This window comes from Amblyomma mixtum, chromosome 7 (genome assembly GCF_055824585.1).
Source record: "Amblyomma mixtum isolate Tamu chromosome 7, ASM5582458v1, whole genome shotgun sequence".
Lineage (NCBI taxonomy): Eukaryota > Metazoa > Arthropoda > Arachnida > Ixodida > Ixodidae > Amblyomma > Amblyomma mixtum.
In genome coordinates this window covers 95,551,655-95,571,263 of record NC_143018.1, presented here as the reverse complement: position 1 = coordinate 95,571,263, position 19,609 = coordinate 95,551,655, and the positions used below count along the sequence as shown (strand labels likewise).

The 19,609-nt window shown below is 50.2% G+C and overlaps 1 protein-coding gene across 5 annotated transcripts in view; it reads left to right on the top strand.

Moving 5' to 3' along the window:
- Positions 1–19,609, top strand: part of LOC149336904 (putative protein kinase C delta type homolog) — a 439,118-nt gene that overhangs the window by 327,850 nt on the left and 91,659 nt on the right. Inside the window, exon 1 of one of the 5 annotated variants that reach the window (XR_016284345.1) lies at positions 11,622–14,866. The exons of 2 other annotated variants lie outside the window; for them this stretch is intronic. Coding sequence is in view for 2 of the 3 variants with exons in the window: in XM_089553208.1 (XP_089409334.1) it covers positions 12,073–14,866 (2,794 nt within the window). In the remaining variant the exon portion in view is untranslated. Of the gene's footprint in view, positions 1–11,621; positions 14,867–19,609 lie in introns of those variants that run through there. 2 more of the 5 variants (XM_089553208.1, XM_089553209.1) reach the window with 2 other exon arrangements.

Here is a 19,609-nt window from a genome sequence, read left to right as displayed (position 1 = left end):
ACTGCGCCACTTCAGTGGGGTGTTTTATGTGAGCTAAGATGAACTAACTAGCCGAGCCAGTTAACAAAGGTAAAGCCTTTGTGGAAGAGTTAGAGTTTAGGAATGTGCTTCTCGAGCATGTTGCGCGGCTAATGATGCATCTCCAGCGTTTGAAAGCTGCCCTTACCCTTCCGAAAGTAGAACTTGCGCAGATTCTACATAAGTCCGAGCACATGGCTTAGAAGCAAACATCTCAACCTCGCTACTTTTACAAAACCTCTATCTGGGAAGAGCACTTTTAAGCGCCAGCGTTGTACGAGGGAAGACGTTTCGGAAAAGGTAACTTAACACGTATTATAGCAGGGTATGCCTGCAACGAGTCTCGCTTCGCCTCCATCTTCCCCAGCCTTTATTTTTTTTCCTGTTACTTCCTTTATTTTCTATTTTCCTCGGACACTCCTCAGGTAAGCAATTACCTGCTTCCGGCAAGTCTTATTAGTTGAGAAACGAAAAAACTTACGACCCTTTTTATCTTTCATGCGGACGCTGCACTTTTCTGTGGTACTTTGCTGCCGGACTCGACAGAGCTCGGCCGGAGCACACAGGTCCTCGACGGTCTGGCACTTTCGCAGGGATCCCATTTGTTTGCACAAGCGAACCGGACGGCAAAAAAAAAAATGGGCTTGTTTGCAATCCGCCCGTCGTCGGTCAGGCTGGCTTGTTGGGCCGAGAGCTTGTTTACGCGACGTTGGCGGCAAGACGATTCACGGATGCTGAGGCGGCACGCAGCAGAAGGCACGGCTTTTATTTTTTTTATTTTTTTCGGACGCCGCAACGCTTCGCAACCAAGCGGGGCTTGGCGCAGCAGCTCGCCAAAGTCGCTGGCGCCGGGCGGCCTGCGACGCCCTCACAATAATCGTTTCTCCGGGCGCGCCGCTCGGCTCGGGTCTCTGCGCTTTTGTCAAGTCGAAAACGCTGTTCTCAAAAAGAGTTCCACGATTTTGGATGTTACGTTTTACACCCCTGTGCGTTGGTTAGTTTAGACTTACCAGCGCCCGCTAAAAGGGATGAAAATTCTAGAACGATGGCCGCAGTGATCCTCGGCTCTCAAAGCCTCGCAAGCATTATGCCATCTCTAGAGGGCGTGTTTTTTGTGCGGTAGGCTATGGCTTTGCCGTATGCAAGTTTCTCGCTTCCTTGCTTCACACTGTGCCTTTTTTTAATGAGGATCCTTTTCTTTTTTCCCCCTCAAAATTTTCCTTCCATCTCCGCAAGAGTGGCGTCGGCAACTGGTGCAATTTAATCAAGGAAGAAACAGCGCCAAGAAACGCGGACACAGGAAGAAACGACACACACACGAGCGCTCGCATGTGTCGTTTCTTCGTGCGTCCGTGTTTCTTGGCGCTGTTTCTTCCTTTTTAGATGCATTACTAACTAGCCCGGAATCTTGCACTTCTGGCCTTCTTCTCGTTAACTTCCCCACCTTTCCTTTTCCTCCACTTTCTCTCTTTCTCTCTTGCTTATTATTAGAGTGTTATTCTTAATTAGAGGCTTGTATTCTGGACTAGGTACTGCCTATGATCGCTTAAGGTGTGGCCGCAGCTTGTTCTTTTGAAGTCACCATTTTCACAATATTACCGTGTGTGCGTGTGTGTGCGTGTGTGTGTGTGTGTGTGCCTGTTGGTGTGTGTGTGTGTGTGTGTGTGTGTGTGTGTGTTTGTGTGTGTGTGTGTGTGTGTGTGTGTGTGTGCGTGTGTGTGCGTGTTGGTGCGTGTGTGTGCGTGTTGGTGTGTGTGCGTGCGTGCGTGCGTGCGTGACAATTGAATGCAACTGAATTAATTTAATAACCACCTTCTCCAGTGAACAGGTTTCCCTGGGCAGGTGGGCAGTGCAAGATCACGTGACCTTGCGACGTCATCGCACTCGCTACCAATCAGTGACTTCTATGACTAACGCAAGACCGGAATTATCATGATGTGAAGTCTAATGCAGTCGCAATAAAAAAAAAAGAAGACAGGAATAGACCCACTTTACAAGCCTGCAGAAAACACACGGACGACTGAAGACAGCAGACCAGCGCTTCTTTCATCTCCACTGGTCTGTGTGTTTTCTGCGCGCTTTTGTAAAGCGCAGTTTACCAACTAGCCCAGACCCACGCCTAACTAAAACAATCCCGCCTGCGCTCCTTTGCACCATGAACCTCTATAACTATGAGTTTTCACTGTGTATACAAGCTGACCAGGCCATGCCTCCCTTGCCTTTGCTTCTTCATATTTGAACATTTGTTTTTCTTGTTCCCTTGGCATACACTTGTTACACGTACGTTAGAAAGAAAACACTGCTCAGCGCTCTCCTGTATATTTTTTTCAGTCTGGCGAGCTGTTTCTTCACTGCCTGTTTCTTCATGCTCTCGGGCCAGCTTTCGCAGACGTCACCTTCTATAACACACGCGCAAAAAGGCTGCGCCTATAACATAGCAACTTATCGTCAACGCGACAGCAAGATGCGGCTCTATGTCCAAGACCATCTTCAGATGCGACACAGGTTACCGCTCAGTGCTCTCTGCAGCATATGCATACGTGTATACACGTACCAGGCACAGAGCCAGGGTACTTTTTTTTGTTGGCGGGGCAGAGGCGACGATGTAGGGGACGGACCAATACATCTTTCGCTGCAATAAAGGAGTGCTTTGTGAAACGAGATGATGGAGGGAGGATAGCTTTTCATTGCACAAGTAAAGAAAACCTTACGTGGCATCATTCCTCTTGAGACGCTCATAGCTCATGCATAAAATAACCATAACAAGTATGAGCTTGCCAGAGGTAACCCTCATTTGGCACCATACTGCATATTTGGATGTTGGCAACATTGTAGTTGACGTTGTGCTTAAGCCTGGCGGCGTTACAGTTTTTTTTTTTTTTCAACTCACCGACCTGGCTACCGTTCAAGCCTTAATTTCATGCATCAATTACGCAGTTTCCTTCCTTAGTACCAATGGCTTCTTACCTGCGCTTTTGCTGAGGCCTGTCGTGCACCGAACAAGTGCAGGTAGCGGGGTATCAGATTGCTGCTCTTTAGTTCCCACTCCAGAACTGCTTTGTCAGGGGCCAAAGGCAGTTTGTTTTAGCAAAGCCAGTGACCCAAGCGATAAGCAGAAAGGTGATAAGACTGACTAGGTCTCTGCATCCCTTTGGTTCTTGATGTGGACGGGCACATGGGCATCACGCCGTTGCTGCAGCATCGCCAAACGCAGTGACGGCACAGTGCCTGCGAACGAAGAGCCGATGGCTTTAGACTGGATGTCTCATCCTGCCAGTGCAACATAGCAAACCGCACTTGCCTCTTTGCATTAGAGGTCAGTAATGGTGTCTTCGACTGGTCGCTCCCACGATCCGGTTCGGATTTGGCAAGGTGAGAGCCGCTCTAGCTCCGAGCGCACAGCGAGACCGGTCAAGCCGAATGGTCAGCAAGTTTTCAGAGCGAAAGCGCAAGAAGGAGGGAAAGGACCTAACTTCCGGAATCGCCACACCGCAGTGGCGCTGCGGCTGGTGTCAACGACAGCAATCACACAGTCTGCATCGCCCACGCCGCCGTCGCCGCTGAACCTGTATCGCTTCCCCAGCAGTTCTTCGTCTCCGGCTCGCGTCGAAAAAAAAAAAAAAAGTTAGTGTCCCGTTGTACCACTCTGGATATGCCGCGGCAGCCCCCAGATGTGACAGCAACACAGACGGCGTACCCAGCTTAATGATTCGTCTGCTTTTCGACATTTCCCCTCACAGAGCCACACAGCAGGGACGTTTAAAGCGCCAAAACTTGCTTCTACGGATGCGTAAGAATGCCTCGCCAGACCGGTCGTGATGTGCCCTGGCTACCCTGGCTTCGCATCCGTCTCCGCGAAACGGCGGAAGTGGCTCTGTCACGTGAACACATCTCGGGGCCCATGTCGGGGCCGCTCCGACTTTTTTCTCGGAGCGCCGCAGAGCGCTCTGAGCTGGAGGCGGGCGCTCTGAAAGAACCAGCCGAATGTAGTCAGAGCGCTTGATTTCGACCAGCCGAACGTGCGGCTGCATCTCAGAGCGCTCTAGAGCTATCTGAAACGACCAGTCGAAGACACCATAAATGTAAGCCGTTTCATAACCTGGACGGATAGTAGCTATCTGAAGAGAGTACGGCACACTTCGTGCATGTTGAACAATGAAGCGTGAGCAGAGATTTGGGGATGATTTGTAATCGGTTATTACATCGTCAGCAGCGGATCAAGCAGTTGGCCCAACAGTATGTAGCAGCAGCCCTCCACTACGGCGTCTCTCATAGCCTTAGTCGCTTTGGGACGTTAAACCCCATAAACCAAGCCAACCAACCTTCTTTGAAAACTCTCGACCGAATTGGAACAGTTCCTCACTAGCTGGTTTTTCTCCTGTCACCACAGAACCTTAGCCTGTTAAAAACACTCGAGCCGTTTAGTCATGCCTTTTGCCTGAGCATCAATGACCTTCGGACGCCTATGTACATCCCGATTCTAATATTGGTGTTCCTTGTCGCAGTAAATAAACGCTCGTAATATCCATTTTCTTTAATCAGGCGTTCATTTAAAGAAATTATTCCTGATACAATAAAAAATATCCACTTCAAAAAGTTTAAGAGTCTAGTGTGAACCTTCTCCCACGGTAATGGGCGCGCTTTAAACATGTTATCAATGCAATATCTTGCGCATACATTTGAATTAGTCGCCACTGTAATTAAATAAAGTCAGTTTGGTCGTGCATAAAAGAAATATGCAAATGCGTACGCACGTGCATTAATACTATGAACGGTATTCCTTTCCCATCATCATTTAGTGGACCAAAATAAACACGTGCGCAAAAAAAAATTAAGGGCATTTTCCAATGAAAAAAACAACAACATGAGCAATCCTTTGTCAGGGATGCACTCGCGCTTAAATACAGCTTGAAAAGCTCCATACACCGTACACGGTGGTGCCGACCGCAATCATTCCCCCTGCTTTCCTGGGTTCCATCACTTTTGCACGAACTTCGGACAAAGACCGCTTCTCCCCGCCCACGCAGTGGAGAGGATGAACGACCATCAAGAGCGAGAAACAACCTTTCATTGCGGCACTCGTGCCATTATGCAAGGGCCGTCATTAGCCCAGAGGCACGCTCGGGATACGCGAGTTGTGTTGCTGCCCTTGGCCGAGAATTGCTACCACTGAGAGCTTGCCAGAAGACTCTTCGTTTTCCGCAACGGTGCCCCCCCTGCGCAGTGCGATGGAAAGTCATCAAATATACCAGAAGTTTCGTGATATTTGTTCTTTCTTTTACGCTGCAGTGCTTGCTGAAATTGTTTGCGCGTAATTTTTTGGCGCTGCACCCCCGCTTAGCGACGCACTGCGCTTGCCTGTCGGCAAACATGCGGGTGCTATTCGCGGAAAAAGAGAATAAAAAGACCTTTTATGAAACCGCCCTTGGACCGCACATCTCCCCCCTCACTGTTTTGTCGATTGTCCGCAAACTCTCGGCATTCCGCCCACCCACCCTTAAATAAATTGGTCCTGCCAAAATATACACAGGCTGCGGAGTAGGACTGTGGTCGTAAAAGTGTTTGATTCAGTCAACACGTTCTCCTTTCGCCTGGTGCATAACACATGCCAAGGGAAGTGTCACAGAGCGGCAAGATCACTGCGCATGTGATGTTTTTGACTGGCCTCCTGCACATACAGTTATCGGGTCGTTTCGAAATGCAATCAAGTTACTATAGGGAACCGATTCACACATAAAGAACGCTTTCGCCCCATTGTCTAAGTCTTATGTCCAAAGAAGTGAGCCTCACAGTGGCAACACCAGTGTGCATGGATCGCTGGTCTCTAAACTGAACAAGAGTTGTTCCGGAAATTTCAGAACGCTCTACGTATATCCTGTGCCCGCGTTATCGAATGGTGTTACATAGCTACTCCTTGCTGTGAACGTCGTGTTTGCGCGCATGTATATGCAGGACGCAGTACCAGGCGTGCACTTTCATTCATTCATGCACGACGTTTGCTTCATTTGTCTGTTTCACAAACTTTTGAGCGCACATTAAGCGACACTATAACAATGCGACAGCATTAGAGCTCCAGTTCATGAGATAAGCCGGCGTCCGTCCTCCCGTGTCACGAAAGAGAAGTCAATCCACATGCCACAGCGCTCATGGCAGGTGGCAATTAAATGCAGTTACCACCTGCCCACCGTGGCACTGTGCGTCGGCTTATTGTTCGTGAGTTAACCAACCCCTCCAACCCACCCCCCACCCCCCCCTTGGAAGAAGTGTCCGTGCAAACATGAGCCTTACGGAAGATCGGGAAGAGGAACCTGGGTCTCACAAGGCCCCCGGTGGCTGTATTTGAAACAGCCACCTGCGATGATATGGTGGCGCATCGCTTAAGCGCTGCGCCACTGCTCCAGTAGTGGTATTAGGAATCCAACCGATCTATTAAAGAGAAGGAGTATTTGCGTGGAAGGGATCTGAAATGCTTTCGCATTGCACACTTAAGGGTATGTTAAGCGTCTTCCAAGTTTTTTTTCTTTTTTTTTACGCTACCTCAGTTTTTCTTTTAGCTCCGAGACACGCTTGTGTCTTCCAACTAGTGACTCCGAGTAAATGTTCCTTCAGAAACGAATTGTGCAAACCTAAAGTATTCTTGTCCTTTACCACTCCTGAGTTTAAGGCGCTTTTCTGCTTTTGTTTGTTTGTTACTAATGTAAAAGTTGCCGGACAGCGCTGCTTTGGCATCTGTCCCAATCTTTCTGGCGGGAGAGCTCTGATGTGAAAAATTGCCACCCGCCCGCTGAGCACTTTTCTGGCACGAAACACGTGAAAGAAATTATCGCTCCCATCTCGTGCCCTTCTTGTTTGCATTGGCTCTTCCCCACGGCAATATTTCCGCGGAGTTCCACGCCGCAGACACTGCGACGCTGTCTCGCAGTTTAAAGCGCGCTACTGCATCTTTTGCTGTGGCCAAATTTTTCTTCCGTCGCGAGTGCTGCATCTGGGACGGTCTCCGGCGTTAATGACGCCAGCATCGGCTTCACCCGCTGGCCAATGAGAATATTCTGTATGGTCATGTGACTCAGGTGAGCTTCACCAATGTGTGCTTCGGTTGGATGTTTACGTCGTTGAAGGAGATGGGTGCGCTGCCCAGCTATCGCTGTCGACAAAAGGTTCTATTTGCGATAGTTAAACACCCATCTAATAGGCGCTACCAGTCTACTCGTATTAGTTCGTTATACATTTCATTTTTTACTTGTGGTTAGCGGTCTAGTAAAGTAGAGATGTGCCGTAGTCACTAGAGCCAGGGAAGGGACATAGAGTCTAGCAGTCTTTTGCCTCGCCTGTTCGGACGAACGTTGCGTTCGCATATCCAGGCCACCTTTGAAAGATCTGAGAGGCTGTTTTCTAGGACGACAGTGAGCGCCTGTTTGCACAAACGGGACAAGCATTTTAGAGCGCAGCTCTCAGGCGCCCGTTTCTGCGTTTCGCGGCGTCGCCATCGCCGTCGTCCGTTGTAACCAGCAGTGGACACCTTACTCGCGCTTTAAGCTGCGAAACCAATGGAGCGGGAGCTTGGAAAGAAAAGGAAAGCCGCATAACTGCCCTCTTGGAGCAGTGGACACCTCAATCGTGCTTTAAGCTACGTGGCGGTAGTGACAGATGTGCGCTGCATGCGTTGGCGTTGACAACGTTGCGCCATTTTAAGGAAAGGAAGTGGGCATAACTGGCTCACTGGGCCAGTGGACGCCTAGGTACGTGAGGTGATGGGAGACAGGTGTGGGCTGCATGCGTTCGCGCTGACAACGGTAAGCCCTTTCTCGCGATCAACCGTAAACTGCCACCTTCCAGGGTGGCAGGGTGGGTGGGGACTTAAATATACATATAAAGACAAACAGGAATTTCTTACCACTTATGCTGGAGAACATCCCGTTCCTCTCGCTCGTAACGCCTCCCACGGCTGTGACAACCTCGCGAAGTACTTGCACAGACCTCGTCTTTGAGAACCCGGCATTGGTGCCGCAAGTCGAGCATATATCCATGTATTTATCCGTCCACAGAGCTTCCTTCATAAGAGTCAAGAACTGTTAGTGGAGTGTTTCTTGAAGAAGGAATATGTGTGAAAAATAACAAGCTGTCTGTATGTACATACATGTCTTTCTCGAATTCTTTGCCTCAGACTATCGAAAAACTGAAACAGCTGATGAGCTGCGCTCAAATTTCGCATTAGGAACTAACGTAATCGTTAGGAATTTTTATTTCACAGGTGTAGTTACCGGAACGAAATTCCAGTTTCCAGCTATTTGGCTGCTTTATTACGGGAGCTCCCTTTATTTGGATGTATGCGCTTGCCTGTGGTGAAGGTAAGAGAAACCGCGGAAACCTGACAGCAGGCCTGGTGGTCTTTTTTCCACGCAGAAAAGGGAGGAAGCCACAAAAAAATGAGTAGAAGTCCTCGCCCGTGTCCACAAAATATGAAAAGAGCAGCAAACAGATCTGGAGTCGATGTTATCTTTACGGCTCTTCGCTAACTTTCTAGCTTGCGTACACCGGCCAGGAAACGCCTAGCCATAAAGGACATATCTGGCACCAAACACGGCACCGAATACGCCTCTTACGAGCTGAATAGTTCCATGTGTGGGATGCATATCGTATTATGTGAATACCTATTCCATATATGGAGATACGAGGAAATCTGTATCGTTTCCATACGTCTGCATTGTCGCTTCCGTGTCATTTCCGTACACTCTCGATATCATTTCTATCCAAGTGATGTCTGTGACGTCATACAGAGCCTGCATGAATTTCAACTTTTACGCGTGTTTGTCCGTACAGTCCGTATTACTTGTTCTATCTAAGTCATACCAAGAACGTGCAGAATTGTGGAAATAGTCCCATGTAACCTTTCACAAGGGTTCCACTCCAGGTGTAGTGAGTAAGATGCTCCTGAGTTGCTGGAGGGTTTATATCGTACAGACTGCGCAGCCTAGATAACCGGCTGAGGGAACATGCAGCGGCCCTGATTTCCAGCAACGGCTGAACCTGTCTTCCCACTAAATAATCTGTACGCGTAGAAGCTGTCCATTCTTTGGTGCCACTTCGGTGATAGGGCGTGCAGGTTATAGGCTTGCTAGGAATACCCACAGTGCCTTGATGATCAGTAAGACAGGGCTCCACCTATGTTTTAGCGCGTCACTCCTCCTCCTCTTCCTCCTCCTCCTCTGTTAACCTGATTGGTAAGAAGTAGCAAATTCTGAGTCATAGAAGACAGCCGCAGCTCCTAAATGCCTGACTGTATCGGCGTCTGTATGCGTCTGTTCAGCAAAGACGCCTGAATGTTCTTGTCTTGCGGGAATTATTGCTTCCGATATATTTCTGCTTGCGACATAGGCTTTGCTTCCTTTTCCAGTACCGTGTTGAGATGTCCCTTAGCTTATCTATTTTGTGTCTTTGGTGGGAGGCTCTTTAATATGGGTCACCAGTAAGCGTTTCGTCTGTACGCTTTTCTCTGTCCCGCCTGTTTTGCGCTTAATTTTCGATGATCTGTCACCAAATAGCCAAGCAGACTGCACTGCTTCGCATCATCTCGTCTAGTCGGGCAGCAAACTCCCGTCAAAATACAAAAAGAAAAAGAGGGGTAGGGGAGGAGCAGGAATGCTGACCATACGTAGCCAGTCCAGGATTATTTGGCTTCCCTAGCGAAGCCTTCTTCATTAAACAGTAATTGTTTATTTCCTGCTCAATTACTGTAATGCTCAGCACCTGCCGCAGCGGTTTTCGTACCCACGATCAAAGCATCGGCTGTGCGTACACTATGCCCGTAAACCTTTCATTAGGAAAAGAGTTGGCCTTTATGACGACACTGGCGTAACAGCGGTAGCAGCTGTCCTAACAGCAGCAATTGTTGCAGAAATCAATATAAGAATAGCCCGCGTAGCACCATCAATATTTATAGCATACACAGCGTTTGATACGTCAGCCAGGTGGTCGAAATTTCCTGAGCCCTTCACTAAAGCGTCCCTCATAGCCTGAGTCGCTTTGGGAGGTTAAACCCCCATAACCAAACCATGATGTGCCAGGATTTCCAGCAGCAAATGACAGGGTAAATATCGGTTACTAAGAAAAAAAATGTCGAGTGATCTTTTGACAGAAATAACCGACAGATGCAATGTGTGTAATTTGTGAAACGAGCTAGCCCTAACAAAAAGCTAAAAGTAAATGAACAAATTCTTAGAACCAGTTCTTGCACGAAGAAAGCGGTCCAAGTGCATTTTCCCCCCAAGGCTCTCGCGAAGTGGATTTTTTTTTTTTTTGCCGTGTATTTAAACCGAGACACTTTATGAATTAGTTGGAAGAGTGTTTTTACTGCTCCCAGTTTTACTGTCATCTGGTTCAGTGCGCTCTTTTATTTGTTTTAAATCTTAATTTCGTAACAAAGCCCCTTCTACAAATAACCAAATCAACCATCACAGCGCAATCTGCTAGCGCTCAGTGCTCCTTTCGTTTTTGCTTGGGTGCGCGTTGAGTCCATAATCTTTAATGCCACCTTGCAATTTTTTCTGGCTGTCTCAAAGGACTACTTTAGAGTGGAAAAACAACAAAAAATGGTTCGAGCTGTGTTGTCTGTTCTGCTGCGTCTCCTCTTGCAGTTTTCTGAAGATGTGCACGTAACTGCGCCAACAAGTCCTACTAGGCAGTGTTTTCAGTTTGAGCTCTCAGCCGGATGCGCCGACGACTTATGTGCTAACCCATCACGAATCGTTTTCCGAAGTGGAATGAATAAAAGCTGCATGGCCAAAGCCGCCGTGCAAAAATTACATTCTTTTCTAATAGAATGAGAAAGTTCCGACATAAGAAACGCACCTTTCGTTCTGAGCACTGTGGTTGAAGAGAAATGTCCCAGGGGTCCTGTAAACGAGGCAACGCCCTAAACGGTAGCATTGCAGCCATGGGTCAAATGCCAGAACTGAATCGCAATGGTTTCATTCATGAAATTAATAAGGTTTTTGAACAGCGTATACAACAAACTAAACACTAATTGCCCTGTAGGAATGATTCCGTTTACTCACCAAGCTGCGGTTTTAATACTTTCGGCTCACTCACGGAGAGAGCCGACAATAAAGCAAACATAAACCTTAACTTCAGCAACTCTCTCGACCAATTTTTTTTCTCTATCACTTTGCGTACTGGCGATGCTGTCCACACAGCTCCCGGTATGCATACAACAGCCGGCTCTCAGCACGCTTCTGTCCATAGTAAGAATTTCTGCAGCACCGCGGCCACCTACAAAGCAGCAAAGACGGCTGCACGTGCGCATTCTAAAAAGCCACCCCAGCTGCCTAGCGTGTGGCAGCGAACGGCCTGTGGCGGCCCGTGTTCTCCACATCCCAAAGCCCTCCTCTCCCGCAACCCTGGCCTGGCTCCAGGTGGAAGGGAACCCCGAGCGCGCGCGGACTTCTTGCTCCCGCGCGGCCCAAGGTGGTAGCGGTAGGTGGGCGCGATATTTTCGAACACAGCTGCTGCACTCTCTTCTGTTCCTCTCTCTCCACCTGCAACGCTGCCCCTCCGCCCCGGACAGAAAGCCGCACCGGTGCCACAACTCCAGCAGCCCTCTCTCTCTTCTCTCTCTGTGCGCGCGGCACAAGCAGGGACCTCGGCAGAGTCGCAATCTCCTTCGTGGCGCGCGGACCGCGCAGCGCCGCGCTGAAGGAGACACCTGACGTCGAGAAGTACGGCCTGACGTCACACTGGCGCGACATAGCGGTCAGTAGCAGGAATCGACGTCGTGAGCCTTTCGAAGCACCTCTCAACGCAGACACCTCCGGAGACGGTCCTTGCCTGCCATTGTGTTCGTTCGTGTTCCCGTTCTGCGGGCGTGCGTGCTCGCTCTCGCGTCCGGATGTCACCGAGTCGACCCGCTCCGTCTGCCTTGCCCCGCCATCAAGCTGCCTGCACGGAAGTGATTGAAGACGTGCATTCCTAGCGCGCTCTCCGGACACCGCCTGTGCTTCAAGCGAGCGGCACAACACCCGCTCTTTCGCTTCGCTCCGTGCTCCTCGCTTCGCCATCATGTCGTCGGTGAAGAGACGAGCCCGTACCCCCCTCGGGGGTCCGCCGTTATTCGGAACCTCTGCCTTCACCAACCTCTCATCGTCGCCGTTCGACATACCTCCGCGCTCGAGGGCCGGGTTGCATCAAACTTCTCTGGATCTCAACAGGGCACGGAACCCGTCACTGTCCCGTAGGCTTCGGGACAGCAGCTGGGGCTCTTCGGAATGTCTCTTCAGGCCTAGCTCGTCGGCACTGGCTTCGACGGCTAACTACGTGCTGTCCAGCCTGGGTGGCTCTGATTTCCGTCAACGCTGCAGCTCTCCCGCGAGGGGAATGACTCCGCCTCCACGTCGCATGGGCCGCGAGTCCAGTCCGTCTCCCATGTCCAGCTACTACAAATCTACGTATGCGTCGTCCTGGTACGACGAGTACAAGCCCGTCATTCGCGAACGTCCTGCCCTGAAGGAGTATGACCGGCCAGCGAGGGGATCCAAGGAAAGGAGAGAGTCTATGGGCATCATTACAAGACATAGACACGTCGTGAAGTTCAGGGAGGACCCGACGTTGCATGAGTCGAGCCCGGTTGTCTCGCGCACGAGGCAGGATGAGTCGGGCCACAGCACGCGTTCCGTCGATTCCGGCATTGGAAGCTTCAAGGAGGGCCAATCGGTTCAATCGCCTGTCGACTTCGAAGACATGTTAGGTTTCGACTCACCACCGGCAGCCGCCGAAGAGATTCGGCGCGAACTGCTCCCCGGAACAGGCAAGGAGAGTTTCCAGAGTTCCCAGAACGACATTGCGAATGATAACCTCGGTAGAAGACGGAGAATGAGAAACCGAGACGACTCTGAGGAGCGCCTAAACTCGGCTACTTCGAGCGTACCTCAAGAATCGGAAAGGCTACCCCGATCAGGACAGCGCAGGCGCAACAGCGAGCCTAAGCCTACTGGCACCGTACCTGAATGCTCCGCTGAGAAGCACTCAAAGGAGGGCGAAACAACGCCAACCATCGAACTTCCGAAAGTGAGCGAGATATACGAGACTGTGGTTGTGAAACTCAAGAAGAGCGCGAAGGGCAAAGGGTCTCCTGGAGACGTCAGTCCTGTACCTGACCGTGTGGAGAGTGTCGTGCACTGTCTCCCGATGCCCAACGGGCACTGTGATGACACAACTGACGAGTCGCTACAAGCGAACACACGCGAAATCTCACCCGCTGTAATCACAGTGGAGCTTCCGCCGAAGAAAAGTGATAACGACGCAACACAGCCCACATTTGATGCAAAGGCACCGGCAGCTACTGCAGCAACAACATTGCCGGGTGCTAAGAAAGCGACGAAGGCGAGTAAAATCGCTGCCTCTCTTGCTCAACTTAAGACTGGTCGAAAAACAGAGCAAGACCAAACAAAGGTGAAAAAAGATTCCAAGGCCGGATCCGCAAGTCCACAGCCCAAGTCCAGCCAGCCACCCACTCCGGAACCACGAGGGAAGCCTAAGCCTTTCAGTAAAGCGCCCGAGAGTGCGACAAAAGTGGGAGCTCAGAACCATGCAAAACCTAAAACGCAAGAAATAAAGCCCCAGGGTTCGGCAAGCACCGTGGATTTGCAAGCACGCGCTCCGGTGGAAACCCAGACTGAAAACAAAGATAAACAGCTAACTAATACTACTTTGTTGTCCAATCAGCAGGATAAGAAACCAGCATTCCAGCAGGAGCCACCGCTCAAACTCACATCAGAACAGAAGCCACGTGCTCTAGAGCCTCCAAAGACGACCGCAAATGACGCTGCAACCACAGCGGTCCCACAGACGAAAGCTGTCCCTGCAAAGTCTGAGAGTGTCGTTGACAAAGCAAAGAAAGATGCAGAGACGTCCAGCAAGAAACCTGCCCTGGGAATGCTGGAGTTCCGTAAGAAGGAGCCGTTGGGCAGACTCGAGTTCAAATCGAAAGAACCCCAAGGAAGGCTGGAGCTCAAAAAGCGACAGCCGATACCGCTGGGCGCTCCGCCGGAGCCCGCTGCGGCGACAAAGCCTCGAGAAACCACGCCACTACCAAAGTCGCCTCAAGAAGTTGCGTCTACACCTCCGGTCCCACCAAGGAAAGATTTAGCAGTAGCCGTAGCGCCACCCACCAATGTCGAGGCAGAAAAGGTTCCACGCACCGGGTCGAAACCCGCCGTACCCACTTCGCTACCGCAGAAGAAGCGTCCTCCGGCTCTTCCAGAGAAGCCGTCGCCGCTGTCAGACAAGCCACACCTGCCCACTCCACCGCCTCGTGCGGGCTCGGAAGAAGGCAAAGGGGACAAGCTCCTCAAGAAGGTCAGGAGAAGCAAGGAATCTGAATCGAACCGATCCGCTCCCGCGAGCCCACTGTGTTCCACCGCGCCCTCCCCACTGGCCTCTCCTCTGACCGACACCACTCCGGCCGCAGTAGTCGGAACTCCTCCCTTGTCGCCAGCAACGCCCGACGCGTCCAACGGGGAACCGCCCTTGAAGGCTGCGCGGAAAGTCAAGAAGGTCAAGAAGGCCTCCAAGGTAAAAGTCACCAGCAGCTCCAGTAGTACCAGCAGCGGCGGTAGCGTTGGCTCCAAACGAAGCGCTAAGAAGGCATCCAAGGAGCTCAACGCCGAAGCACCAGCGAGCGCTCCAGAGCCTCCAGCCGTCGCCCCGAGCGCGCCGCCGGTAGCCGACGCTGTCGCGGTGGTCGAACCGAAAGGGTCGGCTAGTGAACCGCCCAAGGTAGCGGACGTTGAACTGACACCGCAGAATGCGGAGCAGACGCCGAGAGATGAGGAGGCTCCGGCAGACGCGTCATGCGGTGAGTTCGGCGCCCTGGTTTTCTTTTTTTGTGTGCTTTTTTCTTCGGCCTGGTTCCTTCTTCAAGGCCGCTGGCGGTCCGAAAATACAGTCTGCTGCGGTGTTTACGGTCAGCCTGCACGAGCCTTGTGCCGTGCGGACTGTCGCTACTAGCCACGCTAAGCAGCGTTTTTTGCAGTCACTCGCTAAAGGCGCCCAGTTATTTAAAGCTTTCTGACCCTGGATCTGTAAAAGCTTTCGGGGGAAATTGTATTTGATGAAAAGATATTATAGAAGGCATGTCGCCAGTGCTTTTTCTAAAGGAGTGAAAAATTACGACCTTCACATTTCAATTTAACTTCGGGGCTACAAAACTGTAAAATTTATTCAGGTCCGTCGAATTTTAACTATTCGTCAGTTCTTGAAGAGCTGTCCATGATAGTCAGCAGATTCCGAATTACGTCTGCTAACACAGCCGTGGCTTAAACTGTGAATATTTATGAGTTTAGCGGCGAAGCGCCGTCTTCAAGTGCACTATTTCTTTCGAGCAAATGCAGTTTAAAATTTTTTCATTTGAAGGACCATGGTCGCCACGCACGGTGCTAATGCGAGCTGACAGCTTTCACAACACCCCATCATTAGCCGTACTATACCATAGCATATCATACCATACCTTACCATACCTCACCATACCATTCCCCACCACACCATACCATACCACACCATACTATACAATACCATACCATACCAGTGTTTACTTATGCAGGAAGACGAAAGTTTGCGCATCGGTATTAAAACACAAATTCTTGCAATTTCACGTTGCATTAAAGTCTTTTAGGGTGAATTAGAACGAACTGCTCGTCTCTCGGGCACTTTAAGCTTAGCTACTAGAGGACTTTTGTCCATGCCATGAAGTCACGATGGTGCCCGTGCACACCTTATGGTGCCTGCTCATCTTGCGAGGAATTCTACACAAATGCATCGAGTGGTGGCTTGTGGCCAACATGTTGCTGAAACTCTGCTTTCTATGAGCCAGTTTTAAGGAATTTCTGTTATCACACGTGGACTTACATGTGATCGTATATTGGACATCTTAGGAAGCTAAATCCTCTGATTTTTAGCGCGCACAAATGAAAAAAAAATATATATATACATTTGATCCATTCATTACCAGAATTTCAGACCCTAGTGAAGCAATTTCATAAGGCATGTAAGATCAGGTAAGAAAAGTTCCTGCTCGCTGGTGATGTTCTTCAGGTGGATATCTGCAAGCGCTAATCATTTTGCACGCGTCTTTTTTTTTTCAAGGGGAAGGGGGAGTGGGGGATTATTCCCCTTATTTGCGTCTTACGATCATTATTCGCGACAACGCGACGCTCTTTCTTGTAAGCTGAACGGCAGCCCTCAGTGCTACGTTGTAAGGACACAAGCGCTTCTGTAACAGTGGTTCTATGGCAGCCGGTACATCTAAATGGATCCAGCTGTTAGAACATTAACGTATTGCATGCGCTTCCACTCCCGGAGGCTCACAAGTATCGTGGGAGAACACGCTTTTGATACAAAACTATTAGTGAGTTTTGATAGAGGTATATTAGACAAAAATGCGGCACAAGTAAAAAGTGTGATTGCGTAGTGCCTTTTGTTTAAGCCCGGAAATAACACCGTTGGATAATCGTTAGACCTTAATCAACTGCTGAGGATTACACCTGATCTCGCCAAGTAGTTCACTACCTACAGAATTCACACCTCTCTGCAGAAGTCACCTGGATATCTGAATTTCGCTTCGAACGAAATCCAACCGTCGCAGTTGGATATCGCACCAGCGGCAGCATTACAGTCAAACCTCGTTATAACGAAACGGTTTGTAGCGAAATAATGAATATAACGAAGGCATGGCGATTCTTCTTGGAAACTCGGTCAACACTTGCTCAAATGAAGTAATCGCCGAGCCCCGTCAGCTTCGTTATAACGAGGTTCAACTGTATAGCCGCTCACCCATAGCTGTGGTGCGAAAGCTCCGGAGCGACTCAGAAATGGGTGCGAGGATTATCGGAGAGCAGCTCCGGCCTCGCGCGAAAGGTCAAGGCTCGCGCTCGTGTCTTCCTGTCGTGCCCATGGCGGTGACTCAACACGCCTCCGGCAAAACAGCCAGTCGCTACTCTCGCACTTTTGGACTCGCACAAGTGCGAGTTTCGTTCCAGGCTGTTGACACCGCTGGATCGGCGGCGTTGTTTTGAGACCGTGCACGGTAGACACAAACTGTCACGGGGGCCCTCAAGGTGTGACGTGCGCCGCCGTCTGACGTACTTTCCTCGAATGTGTTTGTCTCGATCTAAAAATACGGTCGAAAGAGAAAACGGATCGGCCAGCGTTTGCGGGGGGGGGGGGGGGGGGGGGGGGGGGGGGGGGAGAATGTGCCGCGAGGGGAGATGGGGAGGCTGTGTAGGAAAGCGGCGCTCCGGTCATGCTTGGACGTCCAAGCTAATTCTGTGTGCCGGACTTCCGGACTTGCCAACCCATACGGCGATGTTGCGAGATCTGATTTAGTAAAGTGGTACCGTTTTTGCGGCGTTGCCGCACCCGAAGGCAGACACGCTTTATGCTGAGGTGTGTGTAAGTTGACTAGGCGCCCGTAGTTCACTTAACGAGACAGTAGTGTAAGCAGGATGAACACATGTTAAAAACCCGAAAAAAGACCTGATTCGTCGTCGCCTTTTATTTTTCTTTTTTTTTCAAGGATTTCTTAACCAGACGAATATTTCATAACTAAGAGCTTGGAAGCCTTTACAAGCACTTGACAAGAGGCAGGCTGGCTGCCGGCTTGTAAGAATTCTGCTGATCAAACAAATGAATGAATGAATGAATGAATGAATGAATGAATGAATGAATGAATGAATGTTAACGTTCTGAAGCGGCATTGTGCAAGATACACTCCATAGATACACTAAGTACGTTTTGCCTTAGTGCGCTAGCTCACACATGGACGACCAACAGCCTGCTTCACCTCTGCTGAATAATGGTGGCCCATCATCATCATTTATTGTCCCTTAAGTGCCCTGGGTTGGGCATTACATAAGGGGGGGGGGGGGTAACGAGTGAAGTATGCATGTGGTCATCTTATTATACAGCGAAATAAAAAGTACAGAGGCAAGGTACAGTTACACATTTCTACAAAACCGTGCCAGAAAATTACTGGCAGAATCTTTCCTCTTGTTGCCAAATGTCAAATTGGTGTTGTATACTTGTATGTTTTACAGTTAAGAGACATCAAAGTGTACATGTGCTCAACGCTCAGATCGACTTTTTTGTTTTTTTACCATATGCATTCAGTAACAGATCTGCACGTAGCTAGCGCACGAATGCTGTTTCTAGGTGCGCACGTTGTGATAGCTCGTCAGCAAAAAACAGCAAACATCAATTCCTCGCCATCATACGATGTTATTAGCATACCACCTTGTCTTCTCCAGCAGTGCCAGATATATACATTATGTTTTAGTGATAGACAGGAGTCCACGCGCGAAGACATCCCGAGTGATTCCCTTGATGAAGCGCTGAGTTCATCATCGCAATACTTTGAAGAATAGCCAATAGCACACCTGCGATCAAATTATCATTAATGTGGTGCTCACCGCCACGGATTGAGAAACAAAACGAGGCAGGATAAAACATAACCACTTGCAACAAGCCTACGAATCAACTCCGAATGCGATGCAGACGCAAGACTACGTTACATCTGTCATGCCACAGGTCGGAACGTGCGTCGGCTGTACGGTTTTCAGTCGTTAAAGCCTTAACGCCGTGTCCACTGCCACGCTACTGAAGAGAAAGACCCGCCGGCAGTGAAGAATCCATGTTATCGCGGGCATTCGAGACGCCATCGCTCGTTTGCTAGGTCCCCATTGCTTCCTGTCGTCTTTCAGTTCGATCATTTCCCGCCGACGCGATAATTTCCCGCCGATCATTTCCCGCGTGCATGTCTATCACAAACCCATCTTTGATCATCGAATATGCAAAATTCTAGTAGTGAACGTTTAGTTAAACACGTGTGTCACGAAAACGTGTGTCCCCGTTCTGCGAAGCGGTCAGAACGACAGCTAGGTCGCCTTCATCGCCGGCCAATAAGCGTACTTTGAGCAGCAAGCTATTACCTCTTTGTCGCAGATCTAAAGGCTATCCCGCAGCTCAATTATTTCAGAAACTATATGGCTGCTAAAGCCGGGAGTAACGACACCAGCCATCACACCGAACCCGGAAGGCAAACTGCAGACAAAGTTCGAACATGCCGCAAAGCAACAACAAACAATCCAGTCCACGCACGCCTCCACAACTGCCTTTCACTGATGATCGATGATGAGACATCGGTCCCGATAGCCAGCAAAAAACGCGCTGGTTTGAAACTTCTCTTTCATCGGCAGGTTGCTTGGACCCCATTCAAAACACGCGTTTCAAGCACGTCGGACTTCGACGTCTGCTCGCTGTCGGTGCGGCGTCGCTTACGTAACGGTCGCGCAGAACGAGTGGGCCCTTCGACGCTGCACGGAAACTGAAAACCGCGCACGTGGTGACGTGCCCGCAGCTCCAGCAGCGAGCGAACCGCGCGGCCGAGCGCGCTCCTTTGAGCCAAGACCGCGGGCCCGAGTCGGCCGCGGGGGCAGCGGGCGTGCCTTGGCTGCTTGGAACGTCACCAAGAGTAGGCAGCTAGCGAGGCAGGGCGCGAACGCCATTTTTTACGCATTCCACGGGCCTTCGCTCCCCTTGCCTTCCC